Genomic DNA, 23,083 nt, shown 5'->3' with positions numbered 1-23,083 from the left:
TAGTCCATTGTTTACGATTCAATAGTTCGTACAGTGAAATAGTTGCATGGGGGAGTGGGGGAAGCATTCAAAGATGGCGAGTATATTTTCAAGTTTATGCCAGAAATAAAGGCCTAATACAAAAATATCGGTGTCAGGGCTTAGAATAATTATCTCTGCACTGTCGTTGTGTTTGACAGAATGAAAAATATGGCAGAACATTCTTGAATCAGCCTCTTAACTTCATCAGCCTCTTCTAAACTTGAAAATATACTCGCCATCTTTGAATGCTCCCCCCACTCCCCCATGCAACTATTTCACTGTACGAACTATTGAATCGTAAACAATGGACTATTGTTAATTATTTAAAATAATAATTTAAAAAATATATTCATGAGTTTTCAATCTATAGTGGTTTAAAGTTAACTCAAAAATGGACCATTTTCGTAAATTTTCTAAAAAATCTTAGAGAAAGTGTAAGAAATGTTATAGTATGCTATATATTCGTGATCTACTCAATAAGCTCTTTCATTTGATACCCCACGCGGCATGTTTTGGAAATTTTTATTTTTTTCTTTGTATGCCATATTTAATTACCGTTGTGGGGAGAGGGGGACCACAAAACTGGTTGGCAACATCTGTCTATAGGATGTCTGGGGTCTATACAATATATATCAGAAGTCAGATTTAGGTCCGGTATTTTTGCAAACGAAACTCCACTGAGAGTCCGGTCTATATGTACTTTTTTAAATGCCTTGTTTTTGGAAACTCGAAAAAAGTATGTTGTGGTGTTAATTTTTTAAAACGAACTTAACTTTATTCGTCATACGTGACATTTTCAGATAAATATCGTGTTTTTAATGAAAGGCAATAATTTACGTATATGATTAAATGCGACATCCTCAATGTAATACATCGTTATCGTGAAGGTCATAATTAAAGCAATTATTGAGATAATGCGTTTAATCCGCGTTTATTGTTTCTTTTGTTGTCAACAATGTGGAATGAGGATTTGGTTTCGCTTTGTTGAGGTTGAGTAACCAATTGTATGATTACTGTGGTTGTTTATTTTTAGTCTTTGTCTCACTAATAGAATATGTAGGAGAATAAGAAAAAGAACTTTGAATAATGTCGATTAGTGATTGATAAATAAAAGGAACATTTGTACTTTGTAGCAAGATCGCTAATTATTGATCTTATTAACTAATTCGGTGATAATTTTTTTTGACGTGACAACGTCTTTTAATTCGATAGCCGGCTGCACGCACGAAAAAACATGACTCATGCGGCGTTACCTCGCTCTGAGGCGTTCCATGTAGGCTTGAAGTGCAAGCGAGAGCGCGGAACGAGCGACAAAGAAGCACAATAGGCCGTTGTCACGTTCAACTATCGTCAGTAAACCGACTTTACAGACAACCAATTTTTTTTTATAAAGGTACATCTATAATACAAGTTTTTGCGAAAATTCTTCTCATATACAGTATAGATAATTATTATGTTCGTGTGTGGTAGTTACAACAGGTGAGAGGTGATGCTTATTTGACGCCTTTTTTCCGGCAAAAAGGGACCAGAAAAAACATCTGCACTGACATACGGTAGACGGGACTTCTAAAACAAAAGTCACGCATTGAGTTTCCAAAAATCCTTTATCCTACATAATATAGCTGTGCCCCGTGGTTTTACCCCCATTGCTCCGTTCCAATTGTTATAAGCGTGATGATCATATAATATAGCCCAAACCTTTCTCGATAAATACTAGGTAAATAGTTTTGCAAATCGTACCCGTGTCTCGTGAAGTTAGCACATTCAAACATACAAATAAACTCTTCAGGTTTATATTATGTATTAGTATAGATAAGAGACATTTCATTGTTTTTCTGCCGGCCTTTTTTCTAATTCAACTTGAGCTGTTTGCGGATGACCATACTCTCAGGAAAGATATAAGAGGGATTTGGCTTGACTCTTATTTACTAAAAGCTTATTCGGTAATGTAATATGTAGGTACTTTGTATTTATTTTTTGCAAATATGTATGCAAGGTTAACCAATAAATCATATTTTCAACGAGCTCCATTATACATTAATATTTAATATTAATTTTCTTTGACATTACAAAATTATAAAAACAGTTGAAAATCCTATTATACCTACTGAATATTTATTTTGACGGAAAAAAGCATCAAATGCCGTTATGTATGTATGTACCTACCTACCAGGTTTTTTTTTTTATTTTCAATGCATTGTATTTTTATGTTTAAGTAGAAATATGTATTCAGATAATTATGTTTATTTAATCTTTGATAATTATTTTGCTGAGAAAATGCAGTCTGTATGAAAATATTCCACCCCAAAGTAAAGCGAAGTTCATTGAACTTGGCTATTTATTAAACGATCCTGATATTTATTATTCATAAAGCTTGTACAAGTAAATTTTAATGTTATTTTCCATTGCCTTTCAATAAATATATAACCTTACAAAATGTAAAAAAAAAACCTTCAATTTTTTTTGTATGAAACTGTTACGAAATATTACTTATGATTTACCTATTCAGTATTTAATTTTTTGCCAATTTGAATACTTAAATATTTACTGTAAGTTTTTCTTATAACAATATTATAAATTTAAATAATATTACAGTGAAAGGTCACGCGTCGCAGTAAATAGGCTTATGATTTTAAAATCACAACACTTAATATTTTTAATTTACTTTTGTCATTTAAATGTCCAATGAAACTTTGAAATAGATTATTTTTGGAGATATGTATTTTGAAATTTCGTTTTATAAGGAACTCCCCTAGGCCACGGATTAGTACTATATATGTAATTATTTTAGGCCACGCATTATTAAATAGTTACATATTGGGACCTAGTCTAAAAATTTAAAACTTATCACTCTTTGAACACAAGTCTAAAATATAAAGACAAGCGTCTTTATAAGATTTTAAGATATATTTCAGACGCATATATTACATTTGCACATGTTCACATCATTATCATAGTTATAAGAGAGGTCAAAACGATCAAGTTTCTTAGTACCTAATAACAATAATAAACGCCAGTCCTTTGTTTTGATGATGAGTTGACGTTGCCGCTTACATAATACATAATGCTTCCTATGTACAATAGAAATTATCATATTCATGCTGAAGAGTTTGTTTGTTTGCTTAACCGCGGTATCAAGGGTCCGATTAGAAAAAATAATTCACTGTTAGATAGTCAATTTATCGACGATATTATAGGCTCTATATCATCACGCTTAGAATATTGGGAGAGGAGTTAGGGGGGTAAAAAGTGCGCGGCACAGCTAGTACATAATATTAATTTCTATGTACAATAGAAATTATGTTATTCTGAGGTTCTTTGTGAATAAATTGCGAAATAGTTTCTGTTTACCAATTGTTTTGTTCTTCACCTGCGTTTATGCGAGTGCGGTAATAGGTATTATTAATGATATTAATTGTTGTAGAAGTTATTAAGAGATTAATGAATTGATGTTAATGATGAAGAAGTTATATATTTTTACATAGTAAGAGGATTGCTTTAATTGGTTTACGTTATAAAATACAATTAAAATGATCTATCATTTATTTCTCCACTATTAACCTTAAAGAAGATGTGACAAAGGCGCCATCAGTACATAATTACGGGTTCCACAGTTTTGTATGTTTGTTCGTGGATATCCATAAGACTGATGAATAGGTACGTATATTTTTACATAAGAGTACCTACTTTCCACGTGCGTATTCCCCGTAGTTTCAACCACTTTAAATAACTAAAACGTTCACCTAAGCCCTTTGAATGTTCTTTGAATTATTTTTACTACGCACTTGAAGAACATAGATTTCTAGAGGACATTTACCTGTTTTGGTCAATGTCTTAGATTAGATTTAGGTACAAACAACTACTACTAGAGATTAGTAAAAATTAACATCAGATGCTAGCAAAGATAAGTGATAAATTGTTGAATATTATGTAAAATTATGCACAAAACAATTATAAAAACGTTACAATTAATATAGCTATACATATTGAACTAGTAGCTGCACCGTTAGAATGTTCCAGAACAATTTATCAAAATATTAAGGTCAAATAGTTGCATATGTTATTTTTTAATTTAATCAACTTGTAACTTTATGTAAATTCTTATTATTATAGTTTAATATCATTGCTCTTTATCGATTTCGCATTGAAGAAGTATTAATTTCAGAATTTGACCTTCCTGCCGACCGTGAACGTACTCATTCTTAATTTTGCGTTTAGCTTTTAGTTTGTTTTATTGTTAGTTAATTTAAGTGGTACAGGGATTAGCAATGGTTTTAAAATGTGAGGAATATATGTATACTATTACCGTAGTTTTACGTCCTGAAAGGTTTATTTTCGTAAGAGCTCTCCGCCCGCCACTTCGCCCTTGTGGTCAAAGGAAATTCCCGTGGATTAGCTGTTCCCCGCGGTTTTTTCCGCTCTAAATATAGCGGAATTGTATCATCACGACCGATCTTGCCGATAAAACCTTTCTCGATAAAAAGACTATATTACAGTGAAATAATAATTTTTCAAATCGGACCCGAGATAAGCGCGTCAATCAAGCATGCAAAGGAACAAACATACTCTTCAGTTTTATAATATTAGTATAGATACACCATAAAAACTCTGGTCGTGTTCGTCGTGTCTAAACTTTGGTATTTTGATTTAAGTTAAAAGTTAACTTAACCTGCTTATAAAAATATACAATCGGTTATAAATTAACGTCTTTCATATATGTATAGGCAAAGTTGAAACACGTAAATAATGATAATATGTTATGTATTTAGACTTTGCTAATATGCAATGTGCGAACCATTTATCAGTACCACACGTATATTATCAACACAAATCGATTCATTCCAATATAAATGAATTGCAAAAAAACCTTACACCCAAACAAGAATGTCAGAGTTATTATCTCCTTAGCAGATATGCAATATTTTCCTCCTAACATTTAAGCCTCAAGTTAGGTCTTTCCTGTACAGTATCTAAATTTCCTCTAAATAACCTCGGTGACATATAAGTACTTGACACTTGATTTAGTGATATATATCTGATGATTTTTAAATACCTTCCGCGTCACCTGTTTTGAATTCACACCACTTTGGCAGGCTGTAAAAACTAAGATTAATTACAATGTAGGTACGTGAGTAATATTATTTGATTTGGGGACATGTTTGAGAATGAAGACGGTTTTTACGATTGATGCTTAGTGATTACCTATTATTAATACGTTTTTCGCTTTCGCTTCGCTAGTCACTGAAATTTGTGGTTTTGATAAATTAGAGAGTGGTTTTATTTTAATGTTAACGACATGTCATTTGCGTAAATTGTTACTACTCCATTGAAATGTTACATTTTTTAGGCCTAACCTTGCATTTTTTAGAGGACGCAATTTTATGTTTTTGATGTGTAGGGGGGGTCAGTGAGTAGCTAAAATCAAGTTTGTGGGGTTGCCACCCTTGTCCCACGGCCGCCATCTTGAAAATAGCGGTAACTTTTTGTCGTAGAACTATAAATAAAAAAGTTATAAGCGAAAACGTTCAGAAATTAGAGCTATTTATATTTTTCAATAAAACTTTTTTTTATCATTTTACGAAGAAATGATATCAGACCATTTTTGTAGATTGTTTTTCGAGGAACAACTTTTATATACAACATTTTTTCATTAATTTAATGTAATACATATTTGTATTTCATTATATTGTGTTGTATTTTTAAACACGCTGCTTTCGTGGACGAATCCGCGGGCAAAATCAAGTATTTCTGTAGCTAATATGTTCTGAATCATATTACCGAAGTTTCATACAAATCCGTTTAGTAGTTTTTTCGTGACAAACATACATACATCCTCAAAAACTTTCGTATTTATCATATTAGTAGGATATTGTATAAATACCTTTCTCTAGAATCGAACATTGGAGAAAACAGAATGAAAATCGGTGGAGAGGACTTTTTATTTGTGTAGTGATTTTATTAATATTTTCAAATACGAGTTTCTTTCGGTGTTTTTGAACAGTTAATGCTCCGAACTGGTTCAAAGGCCTTGAAGGTGGGTCAAGGTGACAATGCTATCATGGTTTCCTGCGATATGCTTCACTGTTAAGCTGATATGCTTATGTAGTTTAGGGGATTTGTAAATAGTTGGATGGATTATGATGTGTTCTTTATAATGGTTAAAGGCATGAATTGGTGAAATTTGTTACAGTTATGTGTGCACGTGGTTTTGTTAAAGAGTGTAGACTGTAGGGGAAACGGTAGGCTTTTTTGGTCCATCTTTTGAAATAAAGCATATAGGGATATTTGCAAGAGATCACTGACCACTAAAAATAATATTTATGTGTCAGGGGACTTTGTGATTTTTCTGTATTTTTAAAGACATCAATAATAATTAATAACTACCTTCACATGGGACCTGTGATTATTGCATTTTTTAAAAGAATACACGGAAGGAAGACTAAAACTTTGCAAATTACATACTTAAGACAACATTTACAGTGATTTCTATCAGCCAACCATAACCTTGCTTTGAAACAGAAGGACAAATCAATAATCTTTATGCTTTATTTTGGTAGGTATACATTAAATGTACCGGTTATACATTCTATAAATCTAACAATATTTTTTCTATATTGGAATAGGTCAGGAGGTAATTTTAATTTATAGTATATAATATGTAAATTTAATTTATATATAATAGATCTACCCAATAGGCGCGAAATTTTTTCACAATCAGTTCAGCCGTTTCGGAGGAGTATGGTAACTAACATTGTGACAGGAGAATTATATAATATATAGTAATAGAGATTTCTATCTTTAATTTTACATTCTACGTTTATTGAGGTATAAAGTTATAAAACGTAATATATGTATAAGGTACATAAAAAGTAAAATACTCGACTCCATTAGCAGTAAAATTTAATGCTCTATCGTAGATTGTTATTCCTTTCCTTGTGTTAGTTTTCACTACTTTTAAGTAAAAAATTTTTTTTTGTTAACATTTTTTGAATATCTATTTAATATTTTATTTATATCGTAGTAAGATAAGTCAAGGGAAAATAAGATACTTTTTGGTTTTCACCGTGTTTATATTTTTTTTCGTAAAAAATGATCGTTTGTAGGTTTTTTATTTTATTTGTATGGTATCAAGATTTAATCAAGGGGAAGGATACATTGCAAGATGTAACTTGCAATGTTATCAATTTGAATCGTATGTATAAAACGTATTAAAGGAATAACTCTTGTTAACATAAGCATTATTATACGATAAGGAAACTGGATTTCTCGAAATGAACAGAACCACGTTGTATGCAGTTTATTTACGAACAATTTACATGAATTTATGACTTCTTCACTTCTTGTAATGTTGCGATTTGCGAATGATGTCGTGACAGAGACTTGAGACTATTTTGAGGAAAAATATTTTATTTATTGACTAATATGATAAAAATTAAAATTAAGTTTAAAATAAGCATCTGAAACTAGTTGTGAATAGTCTAACATTTGCTAATAGGGAAATAATATTTATTCATATTTATTTATTTTATAAATAGACGAATAAAATGATAATTAATCTGTTGTTGAAATTAAATGTTGATTCTAAAATAAGCATTTGCAACCTGTTGTGCAAAATCTAAAATTAGCAAATGTTAATAGGTGCAGTTTTACACCAAGCATTATCCTTAAAAGATCGATCAAATAATAAGAAATAAATTCGTATTGTCCGGTTTAAACTTGAGATGCTCCATACATTTTAATTGATATTGTAATATCCAACACTGTAGGTAAATTAGGCAAGGTGTTGATAGAATTTTAATGTGTAAAAGAAGATGCAAAATCTAATTTTTAATTTTTAATATTGTACATTGATTATGGAGTCTTAATTTAATCCTGCGGGAACAATTTCCATTAAGTCTTTTATATTGTCGTTCATAACATACCTACCTTAACGTACATACTTTTTTATAAAAGTTGTAACATTGATTATTGCATACATAATAATAGATAATCAGCATTATGTGGGTGAAGTGCAGGGTCAACAAAATGACGTTATTTGCGTTTAACGTCATGGAGTTCCTCAAGGCACAACTCTAGGACCTATACATTATTTAATAGATGACATTGTGAGTCGTGAGATGTAAACTATTTTTACAACAAGCTTATTTTATATAAAGTCAAGACTATTTCCATGATCTCCATTATTCATGCTTTTATTGTTCTCATCATTAAAATTCTATTAACAATGATGACTATAATTTAAAAATCATTATAAACTCTGTTTTCGAATATCCTTGGTCACGGTATTTTTAAATTCAATTTTTACTTTTTGTTTATCTACATGTATGCAATGTCGTTGTTTTGCAATAATACTTCTCAATTATAATATTAAATTTCTGTAGAGGTTTTCATGAAAATTAAGCATTTAAACTATGAGCAAACTACTAATCTGATAAAAATATTGAGACGGATGTAATAACAAAGATAATGATTAATGGCGATATCGGAGTACATATTTATTAATGAAGTACATATTAAAAATATTGAATCTCAAAATGCTTTGAATAAGCAGCGATTTTAAACAGATATTTATATTAGATAGATACCATTAATGGAATCTGATAGAAAAACACTTTGATGTTTGATTTTAGGATAATATGTAGGTATATATGTATTAGGAATAGAATTATGAAAATATTTGATTGAATGTCCCTTTATCCATTTAAATATAAATAGCTTTTCGCCCGCGCTTTCAAAGAAAAACCCGCATAGTTCCCGTTCCCGTGGGATTTCCGGGATAAAACCTATCCTATGTGTCAATTCAAGTTACCCTCTATATGTGTGCTAAATTTCATAGTAATCGGATCAGTAGTATTTGCGTGAAATAGTAACAAACACACACACACACATACTCACAAACTTTCGCATTTATTATATGTATTAGTAGAATCTACTAGTAAGTTAAAATTTGAAGAGAAAATAAATTAGGATGACCGATGTGCTTCGATTGCAAATGTATAAGTGGGACAACATGCGAACGGCACCTACTCATTTGAGATTGTATTTATTAGCGCCGATCCTGCGCAGGTACAGCAGCTAAGAAATTTTCTATCAGTTTGAACCTCAAGTCACGTTCGATAATAAAAACTTTATTTGAATGTATAATAATTGTAGATACTATGTGAATGCAAAGAGCTGCTGCGACCGGTTGTCACTTAAGATTTTTTACATCTAAATTATGTATTCATGCGTCAGTAAAATCTTTTGTATTCGCCACTGTTGGTGCTAATTATTTTTTTATCGCAAATTGAAATTCACAATAACAATTGTACCTTGTTGTTGGAATAGCAAAAACTTATTGCCACCAAGAAGGCCGATTTGTATTCGTCGAGTTGTATGAAACTGATGTTTTACGTAAATCATGGAGCTAAAAGGTTACTTCTGTCTTGTTATTTATTAGTACATTTAGGTATATCCGTTTGAGGATCATGTAAACATATGAGGCAAGTGGCAAGTGCAAATAGTGTTGTCTGACACTTTGAATGTGCCTTTTTTAATGCGTTGTTTTTATAACAAAACTTTATTATTTTCAAATAGAATAATCGTTTCTGTGCCCCGCGGTTTTACCCGCAGTGCTCCGCTTCTGTTGGTTTTAGCGTGATTATGAAGCCTTGATAAATGTGCTATCTAACAACGAAACGATTTTTGAAATCGGACCAGTAGTTCCTGAGATAAGCGCGTTCAAACAAACAAACTCTTCAGCGTTATAATATAAGTATAGAGTATAAATAAACTGTTAAAATTATTAAACCATCACGAAAAGCCTTGTCACATAACACATTAACATCTAGTGAGTTAAAACACGGTGACTAATGACCATGAGGAAGTCGCCTTCACAATATAATTATTGTTCTGACTATGCGATGTGTGTAGATATTAATTAGTGTTTTGAAAAGAATTTATAAGTACCTACTAATTATGAATATGTTTCCTAGTTATTATCTGATTGATTAATATTAATTATTGAAAGGAATATTCTTAAATATGATAAAATGAGTGATGAAAACTTTTTTCTACTTAAAAGATTAAACAATTTAACAGGCGATTTTTTATAAACCTTTAATGCAATAAGAATATTGTTAAAAATACTGTTCTCTAATAATTTAATTTCATTTGTTACAGAAACATGGACGAGATGAAAACGCCACTACCAGAGAACACAACGTGAAACTACGTACAAAATACGTAACTTGAATTCGAAGCTCCAAATTCAAGGAAATATAACACATAAGTCAAGGGCATAAGGTTCAAAATGCCAGCGATATTGACGAAGATACGCGAGCAAGCGTTCAGGGTGCAGCCAACGATCGCTGTAGGCGTCGGGGTCGGGGTGGCGCTCGCCGCGTGCGCGGTGTACGGCACGAGGGAGAAGAAACAGCCGCCGTGTCATAATAATAATAATTATAAAGTGAGTGTTTTTAAATTATAACATGAGGACAGAAATGGCTTTGTAACTTGTAAGGGTGCTTTTCCACTGAGAATGCGTAGCGAGGAATGTGTTTGTTCCTCCTAAAGTCCTCTTCTCTCCTCTTGTCCTAAAGTTCCTCGCTACACATTCTCGCACATGATTGACAGAATTAATGATTAGTGTGTGAGAGAGAATGTTGTTAAAACTGTTATTGTTGCAATAATAGATGCATTTTATTTCAAGTAGGCATTTTGTAAGCAATGATAAACTTACACATAACATACACATACATATTTATACATTTTTAAATTAATAAGAATTGATTAGATAACGTTAATCTGTTCAGAGGTTGTATTCGTTTTTTGATAATCTTATGCTTCTCAATAAATCAAATGATTTAAAATTTTATTAAGATTTACCGGATTAATGGAATCATATTCCTACGACTACTATACCTTACTATATAGAATTTAAAATTATGATATTAATAAAATGTTAATAACAGGATATACAAAAATATACTTTGATATATTTTCATTTTCACAAGTATATTTATAGAAGCAAGTATAATTAATATTATTATAACGTAGGTAATTAATTTTGATGTATGAAATTCTTATACATCATATTTAATCAACTAACTGCAGTTTACAATGACCTAAATTTTATTGAAATCTAAATTGCCTAACATCCAAAGTGCATGTTAAATGCATAACGGTAAACTGCGTAAAGAAAAAATAAATAAAACAAAAAATGGTTGCCATTCGGATGTTTGCATATAAATCATTATGATGACGCAACGATAGTTACTTGCAAGGCTAATGTAAGTCTGCGGCTTCACTCGGTTGAGCAGGAATGTAAACTGATCACGTTTGTTTTATTTTTAGTCTTACATCACAGTGTTTATAGACTATATAGTTTATGTTTATAGATATAGGCTGTATTGAAGACTCCCTTCGTATTCTCCACAATCGATGGACAGCAGTGGAAAATATACATTGGGAGATAGTTGGTGAACTTGGAGAGAAAGATGAAGCGTACGATATATATTTTCATCATTCAAGGACCATTTTTATGTATAGCTTCATTAAAAAGGTCCTTGAAGGATACCCACTAATGATAATTGCCGGAAAATGTCGGTATATCCATCTGCGGAGTTGATTTATCTCTATGACTTGTTGCACACATTTTCGAATTTATAGCTCTCTTTGTATTGATATAATTATATTTTCTCATGCTTAGTACAATTAATTTCGTACGCTTTATCTTCCTCTCCAAGTTCACCAACTATATCCTAATGTATATTTTCCACCGCTGTCCATCGATTGTGGAGAATACGAAGAGAGTCTTCATGTATTATGCTGTTAAGGATTTTGATTTGAAGATATTAGTTGTTTGTCCCTGTGTTTATATTTAAGCCTATCAGCAGTTCAAAAGTATAGGTTGTATTATAGGACCTTGATAGAATTATAGTTGATGGTGTCAAAAGATAAACAAAGATTTTTGTGTAAGCATAACACTTTTGTTGTTATTGTTTTTAAATATAACTTCTAAGAACTATTGTTGTTCACTTTTGGGTTCTTATTTAAAACTTTTTTCTTTCATACGCAAGTTCGGTTATTTCATAACATTCACAACAATGTATTGTTAGATAGGATACTGAAGAAAGTCCTCCTCATATTATTAGAATAAGATTGAACAAAATTTTTAAATCAGACATTCTATAACACTGAAATTCAAATTACATTTCTACTAGAGGTCCTTAAAGTTTTCAATAATAGATTATATTTTATATTTAATTCATATAATCAAATAACATTCCAGGTAGCCAAAAATGGCACACTGCAAAATGTGGATAGTGGCAGTGCAGAAACCCAAACTTGCGGGGGGAGCTGCGGGGCGGAACAGTGCGCGCTGTGTCGAGGGGAGGTGGATACGGATAATAAACAGAATATTGTAAGTACTTGCTGGTAGTTGAATGGTTAGAAGAGATCCATGGTTTTACCAAATAGAATAATATGAAATAGAGATAGATTTGAGGTGTCCCTTAAGTAACCACGCTACCATCCTACATGCCATTTTTGGTATTATTTACATTAAATTAAAAATTATGTTCAAAATGTTGAAGATTACTCATGTGCACGACTGACTTATAGGTTGGTATATCCAATCTGAGTAAAAAAGAGTGCATATTTCTTCATAAAACTTTACTACGCAATTGGAGAGTACTCGCGAAATCTCCAGATTTCTTTTATGCTACCTTTGAACTTTAAAATATAAATAGCTACTAGCTTTCCGCCCGCGGCTTCGCCCGCGTTTTCAAAGAAAAACCCACATAGTTCCCGTTCCCGAGTGATTTCCGGGTTCAAACCTATCCTATCTCTCAAGTTGGATCGAACTGCACATGGTGTGCGAATTTTATTATAATCGGTTAAGTGGTTTAGGAGTCCATTGAGGACAAACATTGTGACACGAGATTTATATATATTAAGATTTAAAAATTCCACAAAATTTCCAGGAGGACGCCGACGACACGCAATCCATAGAAGAACACGTACCAGGTCTAAACCTGGAGTTCCTCCGGCAGCTGATATCGCTTGCCAAGATCATGGTGCCCGGCTTCCGAAGCCACGAAGTAGCGTTGCTCACTGTGCACACACTCTGCCTCTTCTCGAGGACCTTCCTGTCTATATATGTTGCGTCGCTGGAAGGTTCTATAGGTAAGATTTATTGTTCATATTTTTTTGGTCAGAAGTCAAGTTGTTGATTAAGTAGTTAGTTTTTTAGGGCATTTTAGTTTGAACATGTTTTTCTTTATTCAATTAATACTGTTATTGTTTACATCTTCTGTATTAATTTAAATATGATTAAATTTTTTATGGTCAAACGTTGAGTCTAAATTAATAGGAATGTTAAGTTATGGAAAATAATTTGAACTGTTTTTCTTTATTTCACTGTAAATGTTTGAATCTATTAAATTATTTTCTTTTGTTATTATTTTCCAGACATTGAAATAACAATTTTTATGTTTATTTCTTACACTATATACGTAGTTATGTTATAACCCTGTGCAAACAATAGCAACGATTAGTCATGGTTTTATATCCATAACTGAAAAAAATAATGACTCATTTGTTAAGGAAATAATAAATACAACATACTGAGATAATAATTCTTTCTAGAAATATAAGTAAGATAACGTAATATATATATACCTACACTTTATTCTAATGTTATTTGTTGGTATACAATCACTATATTGGACGTTGTCTGACCTTTTAGTTGTCTCTGTCACTTTAAATACATTTTTTGTACCTACTTGAAAAATGTAATTGAAAGAAAACCAAATAAACGCTATACCCAACAACACAAGCTAAACTGAGCTCTATCTCCTTCCAGTAAAGCACATAGTCCAAAAGGACATGCGGGCGTTCGCCGCACTGCTCCTACAATGGTTCGGAATAGCTGTACCGGCCACTTTCATCAACTCAATGATAAGATATCTCGAAGGAAGATTGGCTCTAGCCTTCAGGACTAGACTCGTGAACCATGCGTACGAATTGTACTTCAAAAACCAGACTTACTATAGAGTGGCTAATTTGGATGCTAGGATTGAGAATGCTGATCATAGGTGAGATGTTTTTTGTTATTAACTAGTGGAAGTTTAATTTGTTTCTAAATATTCACAACTAGCGGTCCGCCCCGGCTTCGCCCGTGGTATATATTTCGCAATAAAAGGTAGCCTATGTTCTTTCTCAGGGTCTAAAGATTATCTGTGCCAGATTTCATCAAAATCGGTCCAGTAGTTTATGCGTAAAAACCATACATACATACATAAATACAAACCTTTCCTCTTTATAATATTATTATCTTTATATATAAAAATGAATCGCAAAATGTGTTGGTAAGCGCATAACTCGAGAACGGCTGAACCGATTTCGATAATTCTTTTTTTATTATATTCCTTGAAGTTCTTATGTAGAGAAAACGTAAATATGTACCACGGGCGAAGCCGGGGCGGACCGCTAGTATATTATATAAGTATAGATAAGGTCTATTTTCATATAGAAAAGGCATTTAAAAGCAGCATATGTGTATGCCCAGGTTCCCTTCATTCGATATTTGTCATTCTTAGTATTACAGTCTAAATTTCAATATATTCACCCTATAGTATGTTTTACACCAAACAGGATATAATTCCCTACTTTGCCAATCATAAGTCAATTAATAACCCAAGTAATTTTAACGTTATATAGTTTTTAAACTTATTCCTTACCATTATGCATTATGGGTATAATGCATTTCTGCTACTCTTTATACCTAACCTATTCGCCCCGGCTTCGCCCGTGGTACCTACATGTAAACTATCCTATCTCTCAAGTTGGATCGAACTGCACATGGTGTGCGAATTTTATTATAATCGGTTAAGTGGTTTAGCAGTCCATTGAGGACAAACATTGTGACACGAGATTTATATATATTAAGATAAAGCCATAAATCGTTACTTAACAATAAAATTTTACTTCCAGGTTAACAGAAGACGTATCAGTGTTCGCACAATCCGTTGCACATCTCTACAGTTCGTTGACGAAGCCGTGTTTCGACCTGTTGCTCATTGTGCTCACTCTAGCCAGTTATTCGAACAAGATGAAGGGCAATATATTCCTTGGTGAGTATCAAAAAGTATTAAACGCTTTTTGAAGTGAAAACTTCTTTAGCGGCGTTGAGCACTTTTTCTGTAATGGGTATAAAATCTTAAACTCGCGTCAAGACACGTGACCTGATCGAAAAAGCGTAAGACGTAATAATATCAAACATGCTCAACGTTAATAATCAAGTTCTTACTTCTGCCGGCACTCCCGGAGTGCAACCCGTCTTTTTTTCCACTTTCCTTTTCTCAGGGTTATGTTTTGGGGCTTATAGGGCTGCTTTATGGGTTGGTTTATAAATATGTAAATCTATAATGTTCCTGGTGGGTAGGAAAAGTCTTATATCTTATAGGGTAAAGATATCCTACTCTTATCCCAATAGGGAAATTTGATAATGATCTGTTTTATAAGTCGATTTATCTATCTATATAGTATATATAAAACTCAAAGGTGACTGATATAGTGATCTATCAACGCACAGCCCAAACCACTGGACGTATCGGGCTGAAATTTGGCATGCAGGTAGATGTTAGGACGTGGGCATCCGCTAAGAAGGGATTTCCCGAAATTCTTGCGGGAACGGGGAAAAACGGGGATGCACGTCGAGTCGTGGTGGGAAGCTAGTAACTTATAAACTTCGAGATAAGCTGTAATTTGGTTTGATACGAAGTAAAAGTAGGGAAAATAATAATCAATTTATAATTCAAAATTCTTTATTTACAAATTCATGAGAAGATACAATATGATATAATAAAATTAAATGTATGTATGCCAGTGATTTAGTCAAAAAAAAGACGGGTTGCACTCCGGGAGTGCCGGCAGAAGTGAAAACTTGATTATTAACGTTGAGCATGTTTGATATTTTGGAATGGTATCCGTCTTACGCTTTTTCGATCAGGTCACGTGTCCTGACGCGAGTTTAAGATTTTATACCCATTACAGAAAAAGTGCTCAACGCCGCTAAAGAAGTTTTCACTTCAAAAATTTAACCATTGGTTATTTCATTCGCCAACATAAATACTAGTAAATCGCTACCTAGCGATAAGGCCACCGTTTGTACACATTATTTCCTAGTAGCATTTAGCTGTACTTTATGTGTCTCTATTTCTTTTGTGTGTGCAATAAATAATTAAATAAATAAAATTAAATAGTAAATAACTAATTTGAAATATAAATTTCTATCGATCGATCGATCTATATAAAATTGTTTTAATTTTCTTCCTCAGGTCCCGGTATAGCCACAGTAGTGATATGTCTAACTGGTCAGCTACTCCGACTACTGAGTCCAAGGTTCGGTGCCCTGGCTGGTGAAGAGGCAAGAATGAAGGCAAACTTGCGTCACGTACATTCTAGACTGATTGCACACGCGGAGGAGGTCGCTTTCTATGGAGGACATAATGTAATTGATTTTGTTAAAAAAATAGGGTAGAAGTAAAGTTCCTTACAGAAATTATTATTAGTAACAAATTAAAGATCAACAATTTAGTGCTTCAGTAATAATTCTTATAAAACAGTCAGGCTATTCGTTTTTGCTCGATTTTCACAGAAATGATGCTGTTATTTTGCCATGGTCTCGGTAAAAAGAAAACTAATAAACATGAAGCGATTCCAAATCTTATTATTAAAAAACAAAAAAAATAAAAAAAAAATAGTAAAAATAGGTTCTAATTACATTCTTGAAATATTTTAATAATTATCATTTTTAAACTGTAATTCCAGGTGGAACTCGGCCAATTGCAATCCGCGTACAAACAGTTAGTCGCCCAAATGACGTCAGTGTTCAACAAGAAGCTGTGGTACGTGATGCTGGAGCAGTTCTGCATGAAGTACGTGTGGTCCGGCACCGGGATGGTGATGCTGGCGCTGCCCATACTCACCGGCAAGCGGCTGGACGGTGAGACACCTGCATTTGGTTAGGTTTCTTTTGGCAGGACCTGGCCAATGACGTCACAGCTCAACAAGAAGCTGTGGTACGTGATGCTGGAGCAGTTCTGCATGAAGTTTATATCTAGATTAGAAATCTGCATCTAGTTATTATAATATCACAAAGTAGGAACTTGGGTTGTATCTTTCTGTATACCTGTAGACTATTTTTTCTTTTTCTGCACATTTGAAAATATCAAAGTAAATAAATATGTACTCTCTTTATAATTTCCAATTTAAGCTCAACAAAAATAGTGATTTTTGATCTTTTTCAGGTACAAGCGGTGAAGGCATAAGTGCAAGAACGGAGTACATGACGACGTCACGTAACCTGTTGAATTCTGCAGCTGATGCCATCGAGAGGCTCATGTCTAGTTATAAGGTTTGTAACAAAATTAAAATTACAATTACATTAAATTTTAAAGTAGGTAAAATTACTAATTAAACATAAAATTTTATTACAGAAGCTATTAAGTGTTCTATTTATGTGACGGGAAATAGTGAAACTATCTGTTACATTAATATTTACCGGAGTCACATTCAAACCACTAAGCCTGGGGTTGGATTTGTTCATTTATATTGCGGGAAATAGTGAAACTATCTGTTACATTAACATTTACCGGAGTTACATTCTTACCACTAAGCCTGGAGTTGGATTTGTTCATTTATATCGCGGGAAATAGTGAAACTATCTGTTACATTAACATTTACCGGAGTTACATTCTTACCACTAAGCCTGGAGTTGGATTTGTTTACGGGAACTATTGAAACTAGCGTAGCTGGTGGTAATAGGTAGCTAGGCTAGGTAGCTGGTGGTATAGAAAGTCATTTATACATTAATCTTCTTGCATTTCCTCTACCGCCAGGTTGCCTGGTAGAGATTGCTGTTTAGCAATAAGGCCGCCTTTTGGGCAAATTATGCTTTTGTATTACTACTTCTTTTTGCATACTATTGTTTTCTCATATTTTGTTCAATAAACAATTATAAATAAATAAAAATAAACAAATAATATCGCAGGAAATAGTAACGTTAGCGGGCTACGCGACCCGCGTGTCGGACATGCTGGTGGTGTTCGGCGAGGTGGCGCGCGGCAAGTGCGTGCGCGCCGTGCACGTGGCCGCGCCCAGCGCGCACGGCTTCCAGGTCACCTTCCGGGACAAGCAGCCGGTGCCGATGGGTGAGTGGGGTGTGACAGACAGACAGACACACGGACATGCTGGTGGTGTTCGGCGAGGTGGCGCGCGGCAAGTGCGTGCGCGCCGTGCACGTGGCCGCGCCCAGCGCGCACGGCTTCCAGGTCACCTTCCGGGACAAGCAGCCGGTGCCGATGGGTGAGTGGGGTGTGACAGACAGACAGACACGCGGACATGCTGGTGGTGCTCGGCGAGGGTTTGAGTGGAATTCTAAAAGATATAAAATTAGGACAATAAAAATAACTGTATTCGCAATTATGGTCAAAAATTGTCCGCAGGAAGTCTGCCTACGCATCTAATAGGCAGAGTTTTGTAATGAGCGTATACTATTAACTTAGAAATTTTACCGCTACGAAATAAGGTATAAATTTAAATTATATTTGACAAAAATATTTATTTCTAATACTATTTGTATAAGTTAATGCACACGTATATAAAATGTCGCTCGAACTTACTTGAACGATATCTTTAAATAGGCGATTCTAAATCTAGTTTTTTTGTATACATATATTCAATTAAGTATTTCAATGAAGCATACAAAGTAAAAGGGTACTGACGTCAACAAATTTTTTTTTTTCATTTATAACTTTTGTTATATTGCGTCTGTTATCTGGATGCTGCAACTGTAGAATTTTGTAAATACATATTTAATTGAAAATACATATGTACTTTTAATTAAACTTGAATATAACTATTTAAGCCAAATTTATATTTCCAGGCAAAGTCACCTACACGAGTGACCTATCAATTCGCCTTCGCAACGTGCCCATAGTGACGCCGACGTGTGACGTAGTAGCTAGCGGGGTGACGCTCGACCTGAACCCGGGAACGCATCTGCTTATAGTGGGTCCTAATGGATGCGGCAAATCGAGGTAGGTTTTTGTTTATAAATGATGATTGAAATTTTTAAGCTATTGCATAGCTTCTATCGCGGGCCTTGAGCGCGGGGACCGAATCCAGAAATTTAGTAACGAAAAACTTCACGCTCCCCACTCCGACGGGCGCGGAGGTGTGGCTTGACGGCATAGCATGCAATAGCTATGCTATACCGCGGCAGTCCCCGAGTGCCACACGTCTTTTTTTATTTGGCTGCATATTCAGTGGAAAATATATTCACAAAATTTTGTGATAGGTATTGGAATTTGAGTAAGATCGGATGTTCGAAATAACGAAAAAAATTTTTTTTTAATGTTTGAAATTTAGTTTAATAGCATTGAAATGCTTGATAAATGAGAAATTTTTAAAGAAAAAAGTTCCGTCCCGGCAAGGCGAACGACGCAGTTTGAATCACGCATCCTGAACGATTTTTTTTTCTATTCTTTAAAATTTTCTAAGGATGACAATGTTTCATTTAAAAACTCTTTTTTTTATTCAAATAAGTAGATATAATATATTAGATCTTTTTGTTCAAATTAAATTTGCTTATGATATTTGATGACTTTATTTTAAGTGTCTATATTGATTTTTTTGTTCAAAATCATGTATAACTAGCTTACCGCCCGCGGCTTCGCCCGCTTTGTCTAAAACCCAATAAATTATACACTAAAACCTTCCTCTTGAATCACTCTATCTATTAAAAAAAACCGCATAAATCCGTTGCGTAGTTTTAAAGATTTAAGCATACAAAGGGACAGAGAAAGCGGCTTTGTTTTATACTTTGTAGTGATGTGTAATTAATTAATCTTATTGCAGTTTGTTCCGCATAATCTCCGGTCTGTGGCCGGTGTTCGGCGGCGAGCTGAGCGTGCCGCGGCCGTGTGCGTGCGCGCACTGCGCCGGCGAGCCCAACGCGCCGCCGCACTGCAGCGCGCGGCCTGTCATGTTCTATATACCGCAGAGGTAAGTGAAGTGTGCTTGTTTGTGTTTATGTTGTAGGTGTAACGCAGTTTAATAAGATTTTTTCTTGTCTTTTTAAATCACTAATAATTATTTATTATTTTCATATATTTTTTTATTTATATGTTATTATTTGTATCACAATTTTTTGTAATTCTCTATTTAGCGTGTGTTAAAAAATGTCATTCATTCGTTCATTATGACTTATTTCTTGAGTTTAGTTTATTTTATATGTATAAGGGTGAATGTCACATAGGATAATTTTTTGTGTGTGTGCAGGCCGTACATGTCGATGGGCTCGCTGATCGACCAGATCACGTACCCGTCGCGCGCGGGCGAGCACGACGCGGCGGCGGAGGCGCGCGCGGCGCACATCCTGCGCGTCGTGCGGCTCGACGCGTGCGCCGCGCGCCACGGCGGCCTGCGCGCCGTGCGCGACTGGCGCGCCACGCTCTCCGGCGGCGAGAAGCAGCGCGTCGCCTGCGCGCGCATGTTCTACCACAGGTGAGCGTGACGTCACACGCGCGACTGGCGCGCCACGCTCTCCGGCGGCGAGAAGCAGCGCGTCGCCTGCGCGCGCATGTTCTACCACAGGTGAGCGTGACGTCACACGCGCGACTGGCGCGCCACGCTCTCCGGCGGCGAGAAGCAGCGCGTCGCCTGCGCGCGCATGTTCTACCACAGGTGAGCGTGACGTCACACGCGCGACTGGCGCGCCACGCTCTCCGGCGGCGAGAAGCAGCGCGTCGCCTGCGCGCGCATGTTCTACCACAGGTGAGCGTGACGTCACACGGGTCACGTGTGAAGGAGGAGTGTGACGTCACAGGTAATGCTGACATGTGAACGACGATCTGCATAAGTTGTACGATAACGGAGTGAGTAAATGTAACGTCAAATCATAAAGGACGTCGAAATTTATGTGCGGCTTTATGTTTTACGACTGGTAAAGTATGCATCACAATTAACACCACTCAAAGAGTACATACAAAATAAAAAAAATATTTTTCAAATATAAGAAAGTATGCCACACGGTCTTGAACGTGTAAGGCGGCATATATTTAAATATTGGAAACTCGTGTATTCTAAAACTAAATTGTTACTTTCAGACCGGTGTACGCGCTACTGGACGAGTGTACGAGCGCGGTTTCCATGGAAACGGAGGTGGTGATGTACGAGGAGGCCATCAAGGAGGGCATCACGTTACTTTCCATCACGCATAGACCCAGTGTATGGTGAGTATCAACTTGATATTTAGATTTTTTTTATTATGTTAACTGTTTTTATTTTTAAAGATATTAAAGTTAACACATTCACTTATTAAAATATATTGTTACTGAAAATATCTTAAAATTTTAATTAAAACAGTTTTTAATATGCAAATGCTCGATTTATAATTTTATATTCACATGTAAAATCTACTCAAAGGGTTGCAATGAAGAAAAAATAAAATCGTGTTAAAGAAAACAAATTAAATTTTCATATTTTATTGCAGGAAATACCACACACACGTTTTAGAATTCGACGGCGCGGGAAGCTGGTCTTTCCGGCCCTTGGAAAAGGACGCGCCCGCCATTACACCCTTAGCGCCGGCGGCGATCGAAAACACCAAAACTAATACAATTACTGAAGTTACTGAGAAACCAAGCGAGTGAACATACTTTACATCATACGGCAGAAACAACGCCATCTATTTTCAATAATGGGAACTTGAAACAGTTATTTGTAACTACTACTAATCTATTGTAGAAAAGTTAAAACTGTATAAAATTTTAAAACAGCGCCATCTATGGACGACAGGATGGTACTCTCAACTTTTTTATTTGGCGCCATCTGATATAGTTGTGGAAAAATTTATGCACACTGCAGAATTATAGTGAATTTATAATAATTATTATTATATCCTAATTATAATAGTGGTGGACTGGTGGTGTAAATTTTAATGTGAGATTGTGCGACGAGATTATGTACTGTGTGAAAAATCATATTGTACAGCTTTATAAATGTATGAACTTGATCTAGATAATATGCGCATGAATGGCTAAAAGCTGTATTATGAAATAATAAGCATGTTATGTTTATTGTGTACACGTTATTGAGCGTAAGAAAAACTAACTGTTACCTGACACTGAGGTTTGAAGAAATGTGATAGTGATTTTGTGATTTAGGATAATTTTAAGTACTGATAATAAATATGTCCGATACTTGTGGAGTATTATTTGATTAATGATTTGTATGGAATAGATTTTATCATTGCACGGAGAATAATTTTTGGGTTTTGTTCATTGTTTAAACTTTTCAATTTGTAAAATATTATAGTATAGAATTTTCTTAACTAAAATTGTCTTGTAAATTTTGCAAAGGTTTTCAAAAAATACCAGTGTGGTGATTTTGAATGAATCATTATAATCAGCAATCCAAATAATGTTATTGTTTATATTAATTTCTATGTTATTATTATCATAAAGTAAGGAATGAAAAATTTAATGAGAATTAATGAATGTGGCTGTTTATCTTTTTTTATTGATTTATTTTAGAGATTTTTATACAATATTGTCAAAACTGTGACATTTTTATTTATTACACCAGCATACGTATAGTAAATGTGAATATTTTTGTAAAATAGATAAAAATATTTTGTATGGTAATGTGCAGTGATATCGCGGAGAGATAAAATAAATGGGGTTTTATATGAATGAATTGAATTTTTATTTACATCCTTAAAATTCTTACCCAATATGCACATATTTGACCAAGTGGCAATTATCTAGCTCATGTACCGTGCGGACTACGGTAAAACTGGTAAAATACCTACTATCTACTATTTATTTTTAGTCTTTGGAACATGGATAGTCTAAAATGGTTTAAACTCTTAGTAAATCGTAAGACACGGGTTCGAATCCCGTCTCCCGATTGCGTATTTTATGCTCTTAAAAATTAAAAGAATTAGTAAAAATCAATTAAATTAATTTCTTAATCAATTTAGTGGCTTTTGATCATAATGATTATGAGTTTT

At 34.2% G+C, this 23,083-nt stretch overlaps 1 protein-coding gene across 1 annotated transcript in view; it reads left to right on the top strand.

Annotated features, from left to right (window-relative positions):
* Positions 1–22,763, top strand: part of Abcd1 (ATP binding cassette subfamily D) — a 50,234-nt gene extending 27,471 nt beyond the window's left edge. The window contains exons 2-15 of the mRNA XM_090115955.1: positions 10,183–10,468; positions 12,293–12,424; positions 12,987–13,188; positions 13,868–14,099; positions 14,998–15,137; positions 16,344–16,516; positions 16,837–17,011; positions 17,316–17,422; positions 18,059–18,218; positions 18,953–19,106; positions 19,927–20,073; positions 20,350–20,574; positions 21,177–21,302; positions 21,563–22,763. Coding sequence (XP_089972081.1) covers positions 10,313–10,468; positions 12,293–12,424; positions 12,987–13,188; positions 13,868–14,099; positions 14,998–15,137; positions 16,344–16,516; positions 16,837–17,011; positions 17,316–17,422; positions 18,059–18,218; positions 18,953–19,106; positions 19,927–20,073; positions 20,350–20,574; positions 21,177–21,302; positions 21,563–21,722 — 2,289 coding nt within the window. The 5' untranslated portion in view covers positions 10,183–10,312 and the 3' untranslated portion in view covers positions 21,723–22,763. The remainder of the gene's footprint in view (positions 1–10,182; positions 10,469–12,292; positions 12,425–12,986; positions 13,189–13,867; positions 14,100–14,997; positions 15,138–16,343; positions 16,517–16,836; positions 17,012–17,315; positions 17,423–18,058; positions 18,219–18,952; positions 19,107–19,926; positions 20,074–20,349; positions 20,575–21,176; positions 21,303–21,562) is intronic.
* Positions 22,764–23,083: the final 320 nt, after the last annotated feature.

Source organism: Colias eurytheme, chromosome 24, assembly GCF_061535395.1.
Source record: "Colias eurytheme isolate Ceu_HAF_F1 chromosome 24, ilColEury1 Martin Lab GWU primary, whole genome shotgun sequence".
NCBI lineage: Eukaryota > Metazoa > Arthropoda > Insecta > Lepidoptera > Pieridae > Colias > Colias eurytheme.
Note: the sequence above shows the minus strand (reverse complement) of the source record. Positions and strands in the feature narration are given on the sequence as shown.